Raw genomic sequence first — 22,054 nt, forward strand, 5'->3', positions numbered from 1 at the left:
CATTGCTGCATGCTATCCTTGTGACATTGGGCTACTTACCTCTCTCTGCCTTGACTATTTCACCTATAAAGATAAAAATAAAGCTTACCTAATACATTGTTATGAGCTAATATATGTAAGGAAAGCACTTAGTATAACAATTTCTGGAACATAGAATGTTTGTAGACATTCTCAACTAACAACAACGACGATACAACAACAACAACATACTGGTTTTTGCGAAAGGCCAAATGTGAATTTTGATTCTGACTCCTACTAGGTCTCTCTTTGGGCTTTTTTACTAGCCTCTTTTTGAACCTTGGTTTCCTTATCTTAAAAATGTGGCTACAAATTGAAGGGTAACCATGCAAACTAAAGGAGAGAATGTAGTCTTTCTTAAACATGGCTGATCATCAGTATCTCCCAGACAGTTAAAATTTCCCAAAGCCATTTCCCAGATCCACTAAGTGGCATCTCTGAGGTGCTGATGACAACCATTCCACTCACTCTAGACACCTTGAATGCATTATCATGTACAAGACCCCATTCTAGACACTGGGCCCATAGAAGAGGACAATGTAGAAGTGTTAAGAAAGGAATATTCTTATTCAAGTGTGTAAGAGCAAAAGGCTGAGAAAGAAATGGAGTGTGGTGTGTTCTGACAGAAGGAAGCAAGGTGATAAGAAGCCTGTGGTAAGAGAAACTGAACTGAACTGGCCCATATTTCTATTCTAACCTTCCATTTTTTATTGACAGTCACCTCTTCCCCAGTTCTACAAACAGACCTCCCACAAACCCCAGCCAGAGGGATAGGCTGGGCCAACGATAGCATGGTAGAAAATGATTTCTCAGAACTGTCCAGGTTCCTATCTTTTCTAGATCAATGATTTTTCTGGAGTTTAGCTATCTTGATTCCAAAATAGCAAAACAACCAGTAAACACATTATTTAAGTTTGGTGTCAATGGGATATAAGGTATGAAGGAAAATAAATTTACAAAAAGTTTATATAATTCCAGAGAAATTTTCATTTAATATAAATATGCAATAAAAATCAACTGAGGGGCACCTGGGTGGCTTAGTCGATTAGGCGTCTGACTTCGGCTCAGGTAATGATCTCACGGCTTATGGGTTTGAGCCCTGCATCAGGCTCTGTGCTGATAGCTCGGAGCCTAGAGCCTGCTTCGGATTCTGTGTCTCCCTCTCTCTCTCTGCCTCTCCCCAGCTTGTGTTCTCTCTCTCTCAATAATAAATAAACTTAAAAAAATGAAAAAAAAATCAACTGAAAAACTTCTGAATCTCACTGGGCATGTGTCCAGTGTTTACTGACTTGCCTACTACAATGATTTGGTTCAAGAGATAGGAAAGTGATCTAAGTTGGCCCAATTTTTAAATGGAGGAGTTCTCCTTTCCACTAGGGTCACTCAGTTGCAGTACTGTAAACCTGGAACCGTTTGGTCTCCAGCTCCTGCCATGGAGAGATAACCAATGGAAATAGAAGAGAATGAAGCTATCATCTTCAGAGAAGCAGGCATTGGAGAAACCAACACACAAGAGGAAGTGTCTGATCCTAGGACCCAGTAATCCCTGAGGCCAAATCTACCCAGTCTTTCTCTGCCATATCAGTAGACAGTGGCCATTCAGGCTTAAGTGATTAGGTAGATTAGCGTATCTTAAAACTAAATAATCCTAATACAGAACTTGGTTGCAGTGTTGGCAGTTGGGTATAGGTAGGACAGGAAGGAGGATCTTTGTGGAATAGTTAACACTAGAGTACTGTCTTTTTTTTTTTTTTTTTTTTAATGTTTATTTATTTTTGAGAGAGACGGAGACAGAATGCGAGTAGGGAAGGGGCAGAGAGAGAGGGAGACACAGAATCCGAAGCAGGCTCCAGGCTCTGAGCTGTCAGCACACGGGGCTCAAACCCACAAGCTGTGAGATCATGACCTAAGCCGAAGTCAGACGCTCACCCGACTGAGCTACCCAGGTGCCCCAGTCTTTTTCTTTTCTTTTTAAATATTTATTCATTTTTGTGAGATGGAGAGAGACAGAGCGTTACCAGGGGAGGGGCAGAGAGAGGGAGACACAGAATCTGAAGCAGGCTCCAGGCTGTCAGCCCAGACCCTGATGCAGGGCTTGAACCCACGAACCTCGAGATCATGACCTGAGCCGAAGTCGGACACTTAACCGACTGAGCCACTCAAGCACCCCTAGAGTGCAGTCTTAAAGGAATATAGGAAATTAGGCAGATGCTAATAGGCAATTTCAGAAGAATGTGCAAAACCCTAGATTAATGAAAGGCATACAGGGTTGTTGAATAAATTTGTTAAAGAGAAATTCCTTGAGCATATTTTATTTGCAAATCACTTTTAGGTAGCGAAGGTAGGGAATGGGTATAGAAAAGAAAATACACAAGAGTACAACATCAAGATACCTTTAATTACAGTAAACTAGCAAAGGCATAATTTTCTCAAGTCAGGTAACACAGTATGGAGAGATATAAAAAATAAACATTGAAGGAAATGGAAGGAGGAATTGACAAAAATATAATAGAACTTTAGAGTACCACTCAATACCTTCACAAAGCAAGCAGACAAAATTAGAGGGATACAGGGTCTGAGCTAATAAGTATAGAAGCTCATAGACATAGAATAAGTTCTACATCATTCAGAGACATCTTTTCATGTACCAATATAGCATCTACAACGACTGTTATGCCACCAAGAGTAGCTCCAAAAAAAAAAATTTAAAAATAATAGGTAAAAGAGGGGAGCCTGGGTGGCTCAGTTAGTTAAGCATCCAACTTCAGCTTAGGTTATGATCTCACAGTTTGTGGGTTCGAGCCCCACGTCAGGCTCTGTGCTGACAGCTAGGGGCCGGGAGCCTGCTTTGGATTCTGTGTCTCCATCTCTCTCTGCCCCTCCCCCAACTCATGCTCCATCTCTCTCTCTCAAAAATAAATTTTTTTAAAAAAAAGATATCTGGTGGTACCCTTAGAGCAGAAGCCCACTTCAGTCTCTAACTGAGATGGGATGAATAAAGTCACAAAAAGAAGCTACTTCTAACAATGAAAAAACGCGAAGTAACCTACAGAATCTTACACTCTTCCTGAGTCTACTAGAGAGCTGTGTTGTTGCAAGGCAATCAAAGTATGACAACCCCCTCCAAGAAGATACAAAACAAACTATGATCTTTGAAAGAGCACAGGAGACAGAGGTAAGCACCATACAAATGGGTAAGAATAAAACAGCTAAAACTTTAACATAAAATTTAAAAGCCAAGTGTAGACTGGGGGGTTATTTTGGAATAATCAGGAGCCCAAGAAATAGAGAGTTCACACTCACTCAAAAGCTCTTTTTCATAGGCTTCCACAGGGTGCTCAGAAAGATGAAGGGCCAGGAGGAAGACAGAGAGAGCCCACATGGTAGCACAGGCACGCAGGAGATGACTGGCTGCTGGTGGGCGAAGGGCACCAAACCCCTCCCTCTTCCCCATGTCCCTTCTTTTCTACCCTCTAGTTCTAGGGACATGGGCTGCTTTGGGGCAGAAAGTTGTTAGTAAATGTCTGTTGAATGAATGAATATATGAAAAATATTATCTTAACAGTTGTCAGCAGAATGTATAATGAAAACAGTTCAAAATTAAATTGTTGTAAATTGCAATCCTCCTGTATAGTTAGGCAGAAAGCATATTAACAAATATTTAGTCTTATTGCGAATAAAAGAAATAGAAGTTTAAGGATCTGCATATGCCCATGTTTGCTCTCCATGGTTTTTTTTTTAAAAACTATCCTTCCTTCCTTCTTTCTCTATTAAGGTAGGGATAAGCATCTGATGGTTCAAAGAGTCTTCCTGAAAGGTTTGGTAAGACCTAGGGACAGATAAAGATGGCCAGTCAAGAAAAAGTTAATATTGGCTGTGTCTTTATCTGCTCTCAAAGGGTTTTAGCTTTCCAACTTTTCTAACCTTGTATCATCTCTCAATACTCTCAAGTGGACCATAGCTTCTTGATTCCTTTCTATGCACCTGCTCTACCTCCCTAATACCAGGTCATTAGCAAACATCTCTTTATTGGTACTCTCTTCTTTTGGAGATTCATCTAGGATTTAAATGCCCGCTTTGCCCATGTCTACTATGTGACTGATGAGAAAGTAAGCTTATAAAAGAGGAGTTTATAATGTCTTGATGGCTGTTTTTCTTAACTGAGATATAACTGTCATATAAAATTATGTAAGTTTTCAAATATACACTATGATGATTTGGTATTTGTACATATTAAGAAATGATTATCACAATAAGTATAGTTAACACCCATCACCACACAGTTACAAGATTATTTTTACTTGTGATGAGAACTTTCAACATCTACTCTTTAAGCAATTTTCCAATATGCAATACAGTTATTACTAATTATAGTCACAATGTTATACATTATATCCCCATGATTTATTCATTTTATAACTGGATGTTTGTACATTCTAATCCCTTTCACCCATTTCACCCACCCCCATACCCCACCTCTGGAAACCACCAATCTGTTCCCTGTATCTACGAGCTAGGTGTTTTGTTTTTGTTTTTGTTTTTAATATTCCACATAAAAGTGAGATATACACTATTTGCCTTTTTCTCTCTCACTTATTTCACTTAACATAAAAATGCCTTCAAGGTCTATCCACGTCGTCAGAAAAATTTTTAGTAAGACTTTTTGTTACAGAAACAATATAAGCTTAAAACAGAAAAGTACAAATTAAAAAAAAAAATCTATATCACTCACCTAGAGACAACCATAGCTAATCTTTTTGCACATAAACAGATGAACACAGAGAATCTCAAATTTGTGATATTTTATATTTATCATTTGATTTTCAGAACTGTTTATAATACATATACTATGTATTTCCCCCATTTGGCAGTATTCTAAAAACATACTTCCATGTCGGCAGTTGTATTTCTGCAATAGTTCTAATGTCTACATAATATTTCGTTACATAGATGTACCACAGTATCTTTCTTTTCAAAATCAGTTTCAGTAAACAATTCCCCACTAAAGGATAAATAACTACTTCTAATTTTTATGATTATTCAAGTGAATGAAGGAGAGGGAATTGTCAAAAGGTCACTGTTAAGTTTAAATCTCAATAATTGGGAAAATGAACTACATAATGAAACTCTTTGAATACTATGCTTGGTACTCACCAAGGGGAAACAAAACTGTAATCGTAGAAAAATATTTTTATGCCACAAAGAAAAGAAAGGAAAGGAAGACATTTATAAAGCTTCTCAAATTGTCCATCACAAATGACCAAAGCTTATGGCAGACCTGGTTTTTTGGATTGATGATACGAATCTACTCATTCATTTTACTTCACAGAAAAACAGCAAACTCGTCTGCCATAAGATCAATAAGCCCGGAATGAAAAACAGGTTTCCTCAAATTGAGGATGATAAACAATTTCATAAAACCTAAAAATTCTTTCTTCTATAGATTTTCAAAACACTGAAAATAATAACATGCAGGTTTTGTTTTTGATTATGAAAAAAATGTGGGTGAAAGCCTTTAGAATGAAGGAAAAGATTTCTCTAAGCATGCCACAAATATGTAAACACATAAAAATTAAGTCCACGTGACAATAACCCAACAGGCTGAAATAAATGAAAAAATACCTGCAACATAATATAACAATTAATGATATTTCTTTTTTTTTTAATTTTATTTTTAAGTGATCTCTACACCCAACATGGGGCTCGAACTCATGACCCCAAGGATCAAGAGTCCCATGCTCTTCTGACCAAACCAGCCAGATGCCCCAATACTTCCTAATATACAAAGAGTTATTACTATCCATTGAAAAGTCAAAACTATTTCCAAAGAGCTAAATGGGCAGAAGAGTGAAAAAAACAATTCACAAAGCAAATAAAAATGGCCAATAAACATATAAAAACTGTTGAACCTCAGAGAAATTTTAAAAATTGACAAAAATCCCTTGTTAGTGAGGATTCTTATGCAGGGAAGACAACAGAAATTGATATAACCTTTCAGAAGGATAACTTGCAACAAGTATCAAAATATAAAGTATATATGCCTTTGGGTTATTAATCTCACTTCTAGGAATTAATCCTAAGAAAATAATCATATATAACATATGTAATTATATACTGCAGTATTGCTTATAAGATTAAGAAAATAAACCAACTGTCTATAAAGGGAGAACCAGTGAAATAAATTATGGTAAGTAGAAATACATACAACAGAATACTATATAGCTATTAAAAATGTTGACAGTACATTTACATTTGTATGGTTTTCAAAAAGAAGAGGTCAGAGCATAGACTGGTGTTATGTTATTAATGTCAAATGGTTACACAGATTAATAGGAATATCTGAAAAGATGATCACCAAAAACGTTAACAATGAACTCTGATGATTTTTACACACTTCATAATATTTTTCTGGATTAAAAAAATAATAAACGTGACATTTTTACAAAAATAACATACTCATACATAATGACAGACTCAACTATTTTATTCCCAGCGAGGTAGATTTTTATCTATATCTAGTTTGGCTATCAAGGCCAGTTGGCTGTTTTCTGTTTTATTACTTTATTAACTATAGTATAACAAAGAATTTCAAAAACCTCGGAATTTCCTGAATGTCTTTGTTATGCTAAGGAGGACTCTGGGTGAGCCCCTACATAGCTACAGGATTGGGATTTTCAGCCACTGACTTCCAGCAAATGGAAGGAGAGTTGAAACTGAGTTCAATAATGGGGCCAATGATTTAATCAGCAATACCTATATAATGAGGCCCCAATAAAAACTTTGGACATCGGGATGCCAGGGCCATGAGTTCAAGCCCCATGCTGAGGTGTGGAGCCTACTTAAAAAACAAACAAGCAAAAACACTTTGGACATCAAAGGTCAGTGGAGCTTCTCATTGGCGAACACACTGATGTATGAGGAGAGAGATGTGCCCTGACACCACAGCGAGAAGGCATGGAAGCTCTGTATTCCCTCACAGATCTCACCCTATGTGTATCCTTTATAATAAAATGTAGTAGCATCTTCCTGAGCTCTATGAGTCATTCTAGTGAATTATCAAATCTGAAGGAGCTTGTGGGAACCTCCTAGATTGGTAGCCAGTTGGTCAGAGATGTAGGTGGCCTGGGGACACCCTGCCCCCAGACTTGCAGCTAGAGTCTGAAGTAGAGGTGGTCTTATGGAGGACTTTGCCCTTAACCTGTGGAATTTGCACTAACTCCAGGTAGTTAATGCCAGGATTGTATTGCAGCACACCTAGTTGACGACAGACCAGTTGGGTTGACACAGAACAGTATCCTTCTTAAGTAATGATACAATACGATTTTCTACGACTGATACTTTTGAGAGTAAAGTAAATGTCATAATTTGGTAAATGGCCAGTAGCTTTGATCAGATTTTGTGATTTTTCTACCATAAACAATAAAATGTAAGAAATGTTTATCTTCTTGGGTACCCAAGTGGCTCCTTACCTATGTTATTCATGCAACTCTCCCAAGCTGTACTCCCACATATGTGCACCTCTACTAAAGCATTCACTACTATATTGCATTTTCTATGCTTCTCTCTCATATGCCAAATTGTGAATTCCAAAGCAGGGACTACATTTTATTCACCTTTGCATTCTCAGAGTCTACCACAGTGCCTACAACATAGCGGATGCCTCACAAGTTTGGTGAATGAGTGAGTCAACGAAATTGCTCTATCAAAATCACTTCTGTGAAGGAAAGTGCTTAATGGGTACTTTGGTTTGAAACTTCATAGTCATTCTGGACTCTTCCATCCCTCTATTCAACTAAATACTGGTCTGGTAGACTAAAGAGATCTTTACAGGGAAACAGCAAATAAAAATAAGTATTCCTTTAAATACAATAAGGAAAAAGAGGATGGTGTCAAATACTGTTTTTCTCTTCAATCTTTGTGGTCTCTTATTATATAAAACAGAACATTAGAAATCCAAGTTTGAAGGACTTTTTCTCTGTAGTCAAAATGCTTATCATTCTTACAACAACTTATTCACTTACCTTTTAATCTAGCATCACCGCCAAAGGCACCACAACCCCAGTTTCCTGTGGCTACTGCAGAAAGATTCTCTGAAGAAACTCCAGGACGGAGAAATCCACAGTAAGCCTGCAGGATGAAAGAAACATCACAGTGTGTGAGTGATTAGACACTAACAGTATTTCTGACTGATGTACTAAGATCAGTGGCTATTACCAAGCTTATGCTCTATTTTCTTTTCCTTTTCTTTTTTTTTTTTAGGGGCCAAAGTAGAGGGAAAACAAGAAAACCCTGGGATTATAGAAGAGAGTAAGAAATGATCAATTCTAGTATTTATTTGTTTTGATGCTGGGCCAAAGCCCTTAAACCAATACAGACAAGTCTCAGTTTCTTTGCCTGATTCAAACAAATATAAATGAAAATATCAAAGGTATTTCAAGAACTGATGGGATCCCAATTACAAACTACCAGGAACTGAAGGGAGGAAAGACACTTAACATATAGCTTTATTTGAAGGCTTCTGAACACCATTTTTTCCATTAAGGTAAAGAGTTATCACCACTGTGCTTCCTTAACACTTGCTCTCTCAGTTATTGGGACTTAAAGACTAGTAACTGTGTATGGGATTCCTATACCTGGTTATAAAACAATCTTTAAGGTCCCCTCTAGCTCCAAGATTCTCTGGTTTCACAGCTCTGCTTTAAGCTAGAATATTTTAACATTCGCTAGTCACTTTGAGAAAAGTATCATCTATCCTGAGGACACTGGCTAAGTCTTACTTAGAGGAACATTTAATTTTGTACATGAGAAGACTGCAGTTTAAGCCCCAAAGTTGTAGATTTCCATTTCTTTGCTGCCAGCCTAGTTGGTCTTTCTCAGTTTTCTGAAACTATCAGACTATATTAAGAGGTTTAATGTAATAGCAAAGCAAATCTCCCCTGGGTTCTCTCAAGTAGCAAACAAAGCCTAAAATATAGCTTATGTGTAATAGTAAATAAAATAAAAAGAATGATCTGTGACAAATGTTTCTAGAGAAAAACCAAGGATAAAGAAAGATGTTTCCATGAAACCCACACATAGAAATATAGTAAATTGCTCTCTGAAGTTTCCACAAAGGTATAAAAATTTATTTTACACACTGTCTGGATAGATTAACAAGGCTATTCCTTCCACCCCCTCCTAGGCTGTAAATCCTGACAGATATTAATTATAAGTTGGTACCAGACCATTATTCAATGCTGTGGTACAGAGCTTACACTAGAACTCACAAATTACCTGTATAATCAGATGCATGGAGCTTCTGAAAATCTCTTTCAGATCAAAAATATCAAGAGCTCAGGTTTGTTTGTTTTTTTTTTTTTTTTTTTTGCAGGTTCTTAAAAGACACAGAGTCTCTGCCTTTATGCCAAAGGGGGAGAAAAGACTCTGTCAGAATACACATAACTTTGCCGCTTGCTTCCCTGTCAAATTCTCCTCAATAGGCCTACATGAAGATGATGATTTCTTAGCCTCCTGTTAGTGCCGCCTCTCTTTTACACTGTCAAAATGGCTTTAGTCTCTTCCTATTGCCATCTCTACATATCTGGGCTGACTCCTCTTTAATGAGCAAACATACCTTGGTGAAACCAGAGCCTAACAACAGAGAATTTGAAATATTTATATTATTAGATGAAAAGTCTAATGTAAAGTGCTAACCAATTGTGCTAAAAAAAACCCCAAAAACTCTACAACTATCTTGAAAAATGGCCATAACAAAAACAAACTATAAAAACTGAAATTAACCAGCATTCGTGTTTTAAGCAAAAAAATCAAATAATACTTTAAAAACTTAATCAGAAATTAAAAGATATAAAACAATTCAGAGTAATTAGGTACAAACAGTAACTATTTGAGGTGCGTGGGTGGCTCAACTACTTGGTTGAGCGTCCGACTTTAGCTCAGGTCATGATCTTGTGGTTCATGGGTTCAAGCCCTGTGTAGGGCTCTACACTGACACCGCAGAGTCTGGAGCCTGCTTTGGATTCTGTGTCTCCCTCTCTCTCTGCATCTCCCCTGTTCACGCTCTGTCTGTCTCTGTCTCTCAAAAATAAACATTAGGGCGCTTGGGTGGCTCAGTCGGTTAAGTGTTTGACTTCAGCTCAGGTCCTGATCTCACCTTTTGTGAGTTGGAGCCCAGCATCAGACTCTGCACTGACAGTTCAGAGCCTGGAGCCTGCTTCAGATTCTGTGTCTCCCTCTCTCTCTGCCCCGCCCCTGCTCTCACACACACACACACACACACACACACACTCTCTCTCTCTCTCTCTCTCTCTCTCTCTCTCTCAAAAATAAACATTAAGAAAAACTTTTAAAAATAAACATTAAAAACTTTAAAAAAAAGAATAACTACTTATAGTGATTAAATGCAAAATTCTTTTATTCTGTTTAAACCAAGTATTTCCAAGGTCAGACATAAGAGAGAAGCAGCAAGCTCTTCTAAGTCTCCTTTAGAGGAACAACCCATACTTCTCCCTTCTGCAGTAAGGAGAAATATCCCTCAAATGCTAGAGACCAGAGCAGGGTCACTAATCACGGAATCATTTCCTTTTACAGCAGTAATGAGCCCCTACAGTAACAAATAAAGATCAGATAAGGATAGAGACCTCAAAAGAGTGGAGTTGCCAAGTTCTTACTTCAGAGGGAAAGGTACTAGGAGTTCTCAAGAGCTCCATGCTGGCAACAAATACATCCCTCCCCCCCACACTCACCGCCAGAGAACTTGAGGCAATTTATCAGAGCAGTAAGAATAAAAAGAAAGCCAGCTCAAACTCTATAGTCACATCCTGACCATAATCTATAGTCACATCCTGACCATAATCACTAATGACAGAGCTATTTATTTTTTATTAATAAACAACTTTAAAGAGAAAAAGAGGAAGCATTCATACCTTAGGACAATAAGTGGAGAATACCAAAGAACACTCATCTCAGAATGAGTTTTGATGGGAAGGGAAGAAGAGAAGGAAGACAAAGGTAATTCTAGTATCCTGAAGGATACAATGGGGAGCTTTGAGAAAAGCAAGAGGCAGGAAGAAAATACTGGTACCTAGAGGTAAAAACTAGAGCCCAGCCAGAAAGTGATGAGATAAATACAGAGATACAGGATGGAAGCAAAGAAAGTGAAAAATAAAACCAAGAAAACAGTTGTAAAAACCTACAGGCCCAGAACTGGACCTGGGAAATAGACGGTACTCAAGGGAATAGTCACAAAAATCCATGCACACACATGCATGAGCACACACACTCTTAAGTAAGAGCTCAGGCTTCAACATCAAGTTTAGCAGGCTCAAGTAGATAAAATTAAACTATGTCTTTCATTATAATGGAAATAGATTATACTGTTAGCTAGAGTAATAATTTACAATTATTATTCCCAAAGAGTCACTTATTTGGAGACAATCTACCACTTGTCTAACTTAAATTAATACACAGTTGGTACCACTGCTGATTTTCTGAGGTCTTATAATATTGTGATCTCTTAAAAACAAACATAATATAAAAAGATCCTTAAGAATCTTGTGGAAGAAAATAAAATATTATTAATCAAGAGTCTTAAAATTGTCCTTAGAGGGGTGTCTGGCTGGCTCAGTCAGTACAGCATGAGACTCTTGATCTCAGGGTTGTGAGTTCAAACCCCACATTGGGCATGGAGCCTATTTAAAAAAAAAAAATTATCCTTAGATTAAGTAATAATGATTTTGCAAAATTTTCATCTTTTGTAAATTTCTTTTGTTATTTGATTAAATAACAAAGAGGTTTATTACTACATTACGTGTAATGAGTAAAACTTGGGACCACCAAGTTATTCAAAAATAGTAGTTCAATTGTAGTACACCAATCCAACCAGTTTTATGGCCATTAAACAAATTATTATGATGATATTAGAAAATGCGAAAAATATTTACAATATATAGTTGAATAGGTAAAATACAAAGTTATAGGCAACTTTTGAACACATTTTTATGAAACTATTCATGTGGAAGGACGTACAAAAATGAAAACAACTATTTGAAAGGTAGGATCACGAATGACTTTTTTCTCCACAAAATAATTGGGGGAACCTGGGTAGCTTGATCCTGGCTCAGGTCAACAATCAACAGATCGAGGCCCCTGTGTTGGGCTCTGCACTGACAGCACGGAGCCTGCCTGGTATTTTCTCTCTCTCTCTCTCTCTCTCTCTGTCCCTCCCCGACTTGTGCACAAGCATGCATTCTCCCTCTCAAAATAAATAAATAAATGTTAATTGTAACATTACTAGATAGACTAAATAAAATGAAAGAATTATGCAGACCTTAATTTCCTTATGTGTGAAATCAAAGATTGGATTAGATTATCTATGATTACTCTGATTCTTTATATTAAGAGATTTAAGAAAAAACTCACTAAAAATGACACATTTGGGGCTAATATTTCTGAAAAGTAAAGTGACACATACAACTGACCCTTGAACAAGGTGGGTTTGAATTGCATGGTCCACTTACATGCAGATTTTTTTAATAAATACACTAAAGTATTGCAAATGTATTTTTCTCTTCCTTATGATTTTCTAAATAACATTTTCTTTTCTCTAGCTTATTTTAAGAATACAGTATATAATACATAAAACATACAATCTACGTGTTAATTAACTCCTTATGCTGTCAGTAAGGCTTCCAGTCAATAGTAGGCTATTAATAGTTAAGTTTTGGGGGGGGGTCAAAAGTTGTATGTAGATTTTCGGCTATACAGAGGATTGGCACCCCCAATTTCTGAGTTGTTCAAGAGTCAACTGTACTTAAGAAAATATTATTAATGATCAGATGTTGAACTCCTCCTCCAGTTTAACACTCTCTCAACTGGGCTATCTAGGCTACCCCAGATGTTGAACTTAGAAATACCAGCATCTAGGGGCACCTAGGTGGCTCAGTGGGTTGTGACCAACTTCAGCTCAGGTTATGATCTCAGGGCTCATGGATTCAAGCCTCATGTCTGGTTTTGCGCTGACAGCGTGAAGCCTTCAACGGATTCTGTTTCCCTCTCTCTCCCTGCCCCTCTCCCACTTGCTTCTCTCTCTCTCTCTCAAAAATAAATAAACATTAAAAAAAAAAAAAAAAAGAAATACCAGCAGCCAGTATTGAATGGTTTTGTTAATTAAGCTCTGGTTTAATAACAACCTCTTTCCAAATTTGTTGATGGGTAATAACAAAAAAATCCATAAACAAAATGATTTTAAAAAGGGTAAATGGTGGTGATTTCCTATTGGGGTGGTCTGTTTGCTTTGTTCAATTTCTGATCCAGAAACCTCTACGAAATGTATTCATTACTTAATATTACTTGAATGAGTCTAACATGGCTAAATACAACTTTTCACAGATGATTTCTTTCTTCCCTTGCTGAGCTATATGCCACTTTTGCAAGCTAGAGTCATAAATCCTTCCAACTACAAAGATAATTTTCCTCTACAGTGTCACCCAGCTGATCCCTCACAGAATTAAACACTGCTTCACAGTATCAGTTAAATAAAAGACAACAGACTCTTCCTTTTAAAAACCAACTGCTTGCAGGTCACGATGTAGGTCCAATAGGACAGGTGGAGCCTAGACGGAGCAAACTGTTTCCAAAGGGAATAAAGCACTTTGTGGGATTGCCCTTTCAGTTCGACCTGATGACTAATGCCTAAAAGTAGCAAAAGAGCCCACAGAATTCAGAGATCCACATTGAATTCTGATGGTGAAAACTGGTCTTATGCTCTGTTGCTTCCTAGATAAAATGAGTTTTCTGTTCCTGCCCACTTTCTCTCTGGCATGAAAAAAAGTTGAACTGTACAAGTCACCTTTAGAGTAATTTAATAGACTCTTCTGCTTTAAACCCAAGTTTATCAAACACAGCAAGGTGTAAATCACTTAATATTCTCTCCAAGTTGTGTTGTCAGTTTATGTAAAACTCTGCCGCCATACTAAAATTCATAACTCTATTTTAATAGGTAAATGTAACCAATAAATGATGGAATGCTTTTATTTAGAAGACCCAAAGTTATTTGAATTAGTTCTCTAGTTAACTTGCCAACGACATTTAACAAAATCATTTACTGCTTTCTTTTTTTCCAGTGAAAGAATTAGAAAACTAATTCTCAGGGGCACCTGGGTGGCTCAGTCAGTTAAGTGTCTGACTCTCGATTTTGGCTTAGGTCATGATCTCACAGTTTTGTGAATTCGAGCCCAGCTTTGGGCTCTGCACTGACAGTGTGGAGCCTGCCTGGGATTCTCCCTCTCTCTCTGCCCCTTCCCCACTGTGTGCGCACAGATCTCTTTCTCTCAAAATAAATAAATAAACTTAAAAAAAAAGAAAGAAAACTCAGTCTTGGCTAAAAGAGAAAATGTTTTGGAATATAGCAGTGAATGAAAGAACATATATTTATCAAGTGCCTTCCCGTGTGCCAGGCCCTGAACTAGGTGCTTGCTCAATGTTAGCCCATGTGCTAATGAGCTTACTCTACACCTGTGCTATTTTCTTGTCTTAGAGAATTTAATAAATAGGCTGGTGGGGGGAAAGCCTTCAAAGTTCCTTTAAAAAGTATATCAAACAATAAAGGATACGGAGAAAAGCAATCAACTAGAAGCTTGCTCACTGTTTAGGATTGTGATTTTAAGAGAAGAAAGAGGTAACCAAGGACATATATGCTTGCAGGAGATTGTTAACGAAATGCAGAGAATATTCTCAGTGATTTAAGATGGAAATAGGTAAAAAGTCTGGAAAGAGACCTAGTTATAGTAATATCTACGTGAAAGGAGTTACATTTTTAAAAAGTGGTTTGAAGTCAGGGGAACCTGGATTCAAGCCCTGACTTCATCACTGCCCAGCTGTGTGACGTGAGGCAAGTTATTTAACTTCTTGAGGCTCCGTTTATGATCTCTAAACTGGAGACAAGAAGAGTATCTACACTTCCCTGGGTGGTTAGGATTAAATCAGACATCAAATTTAAAGTGCTAAGTAGAGTGCCTAGCATGTCATATGCAATCATTTAATGTTAGCTATTATTTTCACTATTGCTATTTGTATAATTAAAATTTTTTTCCACCACTATTTGACCGCAAAGAACCTTTTATGAACTATAAATTAGACTTACTTGCATACTGATATGAACAATGGCAGGTTGAAACAGAGAACTACATACTATCAATCCATCTGCTTCATATGGTTTCATCTATTCCATACTTGAATGGAAGGTAGACTTAGAGGCTTTATCTGGCACGTGAAGAATATTTAGGAAATATCTATAAATTTGTAACATTTTCAGTGATTTAAGATAATGTAATTATATCTAAAAAGTTTATCTTAAAAAACTGTGTTAGTAATTTCTAAGAAGTTTAATGAATCACCAACTAATGCATTTAACAAATATTTTTGAGAAGTTCTCATAAGCAAGGCAGTGCGCGTGGGACTGACTGATTTGAGTCAAATAAAACGTCTTCTGTTGCCAGGTTAAAGGCTCATTCTTTTTGTATGAAGTGAGTTTCCTAAGGACTCTACATTCTACAAATACTTATATCTAACTTAACCTATTCACATACACCAAGGTTTCATATCTTTAACTTTCTGCTGTCTTTGAGGAGAGGCAAAAAGGTTAGTGCTATATAAATAAGTAAATGTAGAGAATACCAATTGGCCATGGGTAATTAAAAAAGATTTATTTATGCCCAGGATTATTTTTTAAAACTATATTTGTAGATAATTTCTAAATGTGAACAATCTAGCTCCAACAGAAAAGTATTTGTGAGAATATAAATTTTTATCCATAAGAATATAAATTTTTATCCTTTAAATTTTTGTTAATGTATGATTATGGTTAAACACATTCCCTTTACACATATTTCTTTTCCAAACTACCTACTGCTTACATAAATGTCTTCTATTATCAGTGACCATGACCATCTGACAAATTCATATGTGTTTAATAAGGAAGGAATATCTGATGAAAATCTAAAGATAAATCTCATTCTACTTGATATGCTATATAATAAAAATATCATGTATTTGGAAACAGGAATTTGGAATAGTGAAAGGCTTACATTTAAAATGTGCCGAACATAATAAAAGATATTTCGTTCTAGAATCTCTGACTTTCAGAATCAGGTAAAGGAGAGAAATTATACCTGCTGATATACCAAACAACAGTCTTTCTCCATAGGTTTTCTGAGAAATTACTTTAAAAAAAAAACAAGAAAAAATATATACATGTGATTATCAGTTACCTAAGTTTAACTTTGGAAGATAGTGCATTTACTTACTCTTCAAAAAATTTTTTTAAACATTTTTTTAAGTTTATTTATTTGAGAGAGAGAGCGAGAGCGAGCACATGCGCAAACGGGAGCAAGAAGGGGAGGACAAAGAGAGAGGGAGAGAGAGAAAATCCCAAGCAGGCCCTGCACTGCTAGTGCAGAGCCAGACTTGGGGGCTCGGTCCCACAAACCATGAGATCATGACCTGAGTGAAACCAAGAATTCGGCACTTAATGAACTGGGCCACCCAGTCGCCCCTACTCTTTTTTTTTTAAGAGATCCCTTTGAGAACTGTAAACATTAAAATAACCTAATAGATTATGTATGAGAAAACATTCAACAATTAGATTCTCAAGTAGATCAGAATACGAGATAATAAATGTATTTACACTCAAAATATATACCAATTTGTAAGAGTAGTAAAAGCCGCTGTGGATTATTTGGTTGTTTACTAACTATAAGAAGGGCAAGGTGTTTGAGCTAGGATAAGCAGAGTACCACAGAGAGGCCATTTCTGTGGTAAGACCAGGCAGAAACTGTGACGAGGATATACTTAATGCCAGAAGTGCCAGTCCCAGGGCACTCCCAATCCCCTTGCAATGGTACACTCAGTCTGCTGTCATAATCAAAAGTCTATGTAGGGACTGGCAATGTGTAGCCATGCAAAACCACAGATCTCATTATCTTAACAAACAATCTCATAACAATGTGAGTTAAACAATGGTTTTCAGAATTGGGTCAGTTTCCTTGGCTGTTAATTTGAGGATCTAAAATTATCAATTATTTTGGTAAAGCCCTAAATCTAGAGAATAGAATCAGTACTCTACTGAATGATAAGAGTTTATTTATATGGTTAACAGAAGTGAAAATCTGAATAATAGGTATGGCTCATTTTCATATTTCTGTAATACAATTAGACAAATGATTGTAGTAGACAGCACTGAACATCACAGAAAATCACAGATTCTATCATAAATATGCCAAATTATCTAATCAATAAACAGTTTACAAGTGAATCTTACCTATAATAAAACTTAACTTTTATGGCTTATCTGCATCAATCCTAACAGCATACCTTTGCAGAGACATCATTGAAAGGTGTGAAAAAAATTTTTAGCACTCATTCACTTCTATATGGTTTTAAAATAATAATGTTCCAAAGCAAGTAAAAGTACTTGATGAGCTAAATGCATGTGTGGGGCTCAATATCAAGCAACAGTCTATCTGGCATCAGTAATCAAGCAATTACGAAATGGAAAGTACATCTTGTACAAGCTGACAGACCCATTAAATCAGGAGAGCTGTGGGCAGACATACTGACACTGCAAGAATTACCAGAAAGCATTAATTTCAGCATTAATAAAATGGCAGTAAATAGATGACAGTTGCCAGATGAACTAAGAAATGAGGTTACTGGCCTTGTTAAGCTCGCGTCTGATTTTCTCAGGCACAAACTGGTCGAGGTAGCGTCTGAAGTGAAGGGCATCAATGGCGACGATTTCGGTGCCACGCCGCTGCCAGGCGTCCCTGGGGCAGGATGAAAGGGGCAAGATGACTAAGGAAAGACACTCACAAAATATAACCCTTGTGAGGCCGGGTTTCTGAGAATTTGGCAGGGTTAAAATATTAAAAATAAACCAACAAACCAGTAGCCATAGGTCTCAGCAAAACAGGAGGGCAGAAAACACCATTTTATTCTTAGATTTCAAGGCATTCGCGTTATAGACTGTTAGGCATTAAATGGTAACATGAAAAATTATCAAGAGATGACAAACATGACCTAATGTAAACAGGTACATCATTTACAATGAGTCTCAGAAGTTAAAGGATTTAGGGGCCACACAAAAGGAACTTAGCTCTTGGTTTTCCTCTAAGACTAACGAGACGTCATTTGTATCTTGACTAATGCCAAAAAAAAGGGAAAAAAAAAAAAAAAGGTCAAAAAGCTCATTCCTCCTTGGCTTTCAAAGACCTGCTCTTTGGGGCTTGGGTTTATAACATTGCCATGTATCACTATCATCCAAAACATAACCCCAAGAAGTCAAGTGTTACAAAAAATGTGTACTGTGCACAACTGCAGACAGTGCAAAACTATTTTTAAAAAGACAAACACAGTAAAGCAGACAGTAACACATTGCCTGTGGAAATAAGGACTGGGTGAGATGATTTTGGAAACGTGAAATTCCAAATATTCCAATATTCTCTTTACAGGCTTACATAGATTGACATGCCAAGCAACTTTTTCATGCTGAAGAATGGCAACAGAAACCTTCATGTTAGTCTGTAAGTAATTATCAGCAATTAAACATCCACATAATTGTTGCAACCAAATATTTTAATCAAAACAACGAGAGAGAGACCAGGGGTTGGATTTGAGATATTATGAAGAATAAGTTTGCAAGGGTAGGTGGGCAACAGCTGATTCTGAAACAATGGCTCTTTTTCATACATACACTCCCTCACACACACACACACACACACACACACACTTACTTTCAGGCACCATTTCGTTTTTCTTCCTTTCTCCAAATTTTTATTTAAATTCCAGTTAGTTAATATACAATATAATATTAGTTTCAGGTGATTCATTAGTTACAAACATCACCCAGTGCTCATCACAACAGCCGTCCTTAATCCCCATCACATATTTAACCCATCCCCCCACACATTTCCCCTCCAGTAACCCTCAGTTTGTACTCTATAGTTAAGAGTCTGTTTCTTGGCTTGCCTCTCCCATCCCTCCCACCATGTTCATTTGTTTTGTTTCTTAAATTCCACATATGAATAAAATCATATGGTATTTGTCTTTCTCTGATTGACTTATTTCACTTAGGATTACACATTCTAGTTCATTCGCGTTGTTGCAAATGGCAAGATTTCATTCTTTTTGATGGCTGAGTAATATTCCATTGTGTGTATATGTATATGTATGTATGAATGATGTATGTAAGTATGAATGTGTGTGTATATGTCAAATCTTCTTTATCCTATGATCCAGCAATTGCACTATTGAGTATTTACCCAAAGGATATAAAAATACTGATTCAAAGGGATAGATGCACCCCAATGTTTACAGCAGCATTATCAACAATAGCTAAATTATGGAAAGAGCCCAAATATCCATCAACTGATGAATGGATAAAGAAGGTGTGGTATATATATACACAATGGAATATTATCCAGGCACCATTTCTATAAAAGTTCACCCCTGTTAAACCAATTTTGTGAGGAAGCAAAAATGGCAAAGTATAAAAATATTTTTCAGTAAGAAATAAGGAGACAGGAACAGCAAAGTTTACTGCTGTTAACTGTTCTGTGGCATTAGGCAAGCTTTCTCACCATGTTTCCCCACCTACTTAATCTCACAGAAAAATTCAGGATAACTAAATAAGCCAGTTAAAGGCTTTAAGCTCTAGTAAGAACTTATTCTAAATAAGTTTGGCCTTGGAAGTGAACCTCCACTGACTGCTTACAACCTGGAAGCTGAGAGGTAAAGAACAAGAGTCCTGGGGTGCCTGGATGTCTCAGTCTGTTAAGCATAGGACTTCGGCTCAGGTCATGATCTCACGGTTTGTGGGTTCGAGCCCCGCATCAGGCTTTGCACTGACAGCTCATAGTCTGCAGCTTGCTTTGGATTCTGTGTCTCCCTCTCCCTCTGGTCCCTCCCCTGCTTGTGAGCATTCTCTCAAAAATAAAATAAACATCAAAATTAAAAAAAAAAAAAAAAAAAAAAAGAACAAGAGTTCTGCCCTTCTTGTTCTTGGCTTAGACTTTTGGCTTTTATTTCTCTGTTCTTCCCTTTTGTATATGGAAATGGTAATACTATTTTAACTATTAATGAACCTGTAATACCGAACATAAAAAGGCAGTTACATTTCTGAAATAAGAGTAGATGGGAGACAGAATGTACTAGGTCAAGCCCACAATCCTTAGTTTTTGGTCAAGTGATACTAAAGTCAGAAATTAACTCACCTTTCACTCCCATCTTCGTGACTTCGGGCCCAACGATACGTTTCAGCATAGCCTGTGTATTCACTGTACTGTTCGGTACCTGAAACAAATAATCTGCCATTATTTTTTGGAAAGATTTTTCTTAAAAGCTGCATGTTCTAAAGGGTCTTGTTAACAAACTTATTTCTCCTTTCTAGAAATACCTTATTGGCAAATGTCAACTGAAACAAAAACCAAAAAACCCCACTGGTCTTAATGACTTGCTATTATTTTCTGTAAGGAAGAAAATGACACCTATAAAAGCCACTGCAATGTTTATTGTACACAGATAAATGTCTCGATCAACAGAGAAAACAAAATATGCTCTGTCATATTAATCTCTTTCATGAGGGATGCCTGGGTGGCTCACTCGGTAAAGCATCTGGCTCTTGATGTCAGCTCAGGTTATGGTATCACAGTTTTAAGTTCAAGCCCCACATCGTGCTCTGTGCTGACAGCACAGAGCCTGCTTGGGATTCTCTCTCCCTCTCTCTCTGCTCTTCCCCCACTTGTGTGCTCTGTTTCTCTCTCTCACAAAATAAACTTAAAAAAAATTTTACATAGGGGCGCCTGGGTGGCGCAGTCGGTTGGGCGTCCGACTTCAGCCAGGTCACGATCTCGCGGTCCGTGAGTTCGAGCCCCGCGTCAGGCTCTGGGCTGATGGCTCAGAGCCTGGAGCCTGTTTCCGATTCTGTGTCTCCCTCTCTCTCTGCCCCTCCCCCATTCATGCTCTGTCTCTCTCTGTCACAAAAATAAATAAACGTTGAAAAAAAAAATTTAAAAAAAAAAATTTTACATAAAAAAATTTCTTTCGTGAGGAGTGCAGTGACTTTTATAAAAGTCCAATGTCTTCAATATTAGTAATCTGATGGTAATATTTAGTTTGTACTATTGAGAAAGCAATTTTACATAACGACATTCCCTGCTAAGAAAAGAGTCATTAAAATTAAATCTAGGACTTGCCTATCAACATGCAAGTGACTTCAAAGGGCATTTTAAAACCAGTATATTGTGATATGAGAAAGGGAGGGGAAAAAAGCATAATTAAAATTCACTTGATGAGAATGTGCACCAAGGCTGCCACTTAACAGAGATTTCTACTTTTATTTTTAAAAGTTTTTATTTATTTAAGCATAATCTCTATATCCAATGTGGAACTCGAACTCATGACCCTGAGATCAAGTTACATTAAGCTCCTCTGACTGAGCCAGCCAGGCACTCCCAGAGATTTCTACCTCATCAGACCTGAATGTCAGGAGGTATGGTGCCAAAGTGTCCTATTATTTAACTAAATAAAATCATTCCAATTCCTATGATCAGCTCAGTAATCACTTAATTTTCAAGAATCAACAAAACAGTAAAACGAAAAGCTGAAAACCCTGAGCAAGACAATACTTTTCATAAAGAAAAAAGAAATTAACAAAAAATAAACAAGACAACACTGACAACTAATATTAGTGACATTTTAGTCCAAGTGCCTTAATTTTGCCAGTAAATAAAATGCAAGCAGACTGACTTTTTCAATTTTTTTAAAATGCTTTTTATTTATTTTTGAGAGAGAGGGAGGGAGGGAGGGAGGGAGGGAGAGAGGGAGGGAGGGAGAGAGAGAGAGAGAGAGAGAGAGATCACCAGAGAGGCATAGGGAATGAGGGGATACAGAATCTAAGGCCGGCTCCAGGCTCCAAGCTATCATCACAGAGCCCGACATGAGGCTCAAACCCGTGAACAGCGAAATCATGACCTGAGCTGAA

At 37.1% G+C, this 22,054-nt stretch overlaps 1 protein-coding gene across 6 annotated transcripts in view; it reads right to left on the reverse strand.

Moving 5' to 3' along the window:
* Nucleotides 1-22,054, reverse strand: part of PARG (poly(ADP-ribose) glycohydrolase) — a 132,339-nt gene that overhangs the window by 11,815 nt on the left and 98,470 nt on the right. For all 6 annotated transcript variants that reach the window (XM_049645364.1, XM_049645361.1, XM_049645363.1 and 3 more), the window contains 3 exons: nt 20,286-20,364; nt 17,732-17,840; nt 8,040-8,145 (listed from right to left, as the gene is read on the reverse strand). In XM_049645364.1, the coding sequence (XP_049501321.1) occupies nt 8,040-8,145; nt 17,732-17,840; nt 20,286-20,364 (294 nt within the window). The remainder of the gene's footprint in view (nt 1-8,039; nt 8,146-17,731; nt 17,841-20,285; nt 20,365-22,054) is intronic.

This window comes from Panthera uncia, chromosome D2, assembly GCF_023721935.1.
Source record: "Panthera uncia isolate 11264 chromosome D2, Puncia_PCG_1.0, whole genome shotgun sequence".
Taxonomy (NCBI): domain Eukaryota; kingdom Metazoa; phylum Chordata; class Mammalia; order Carnivora; family Felidae; genus Panthera; species Panthera uncia.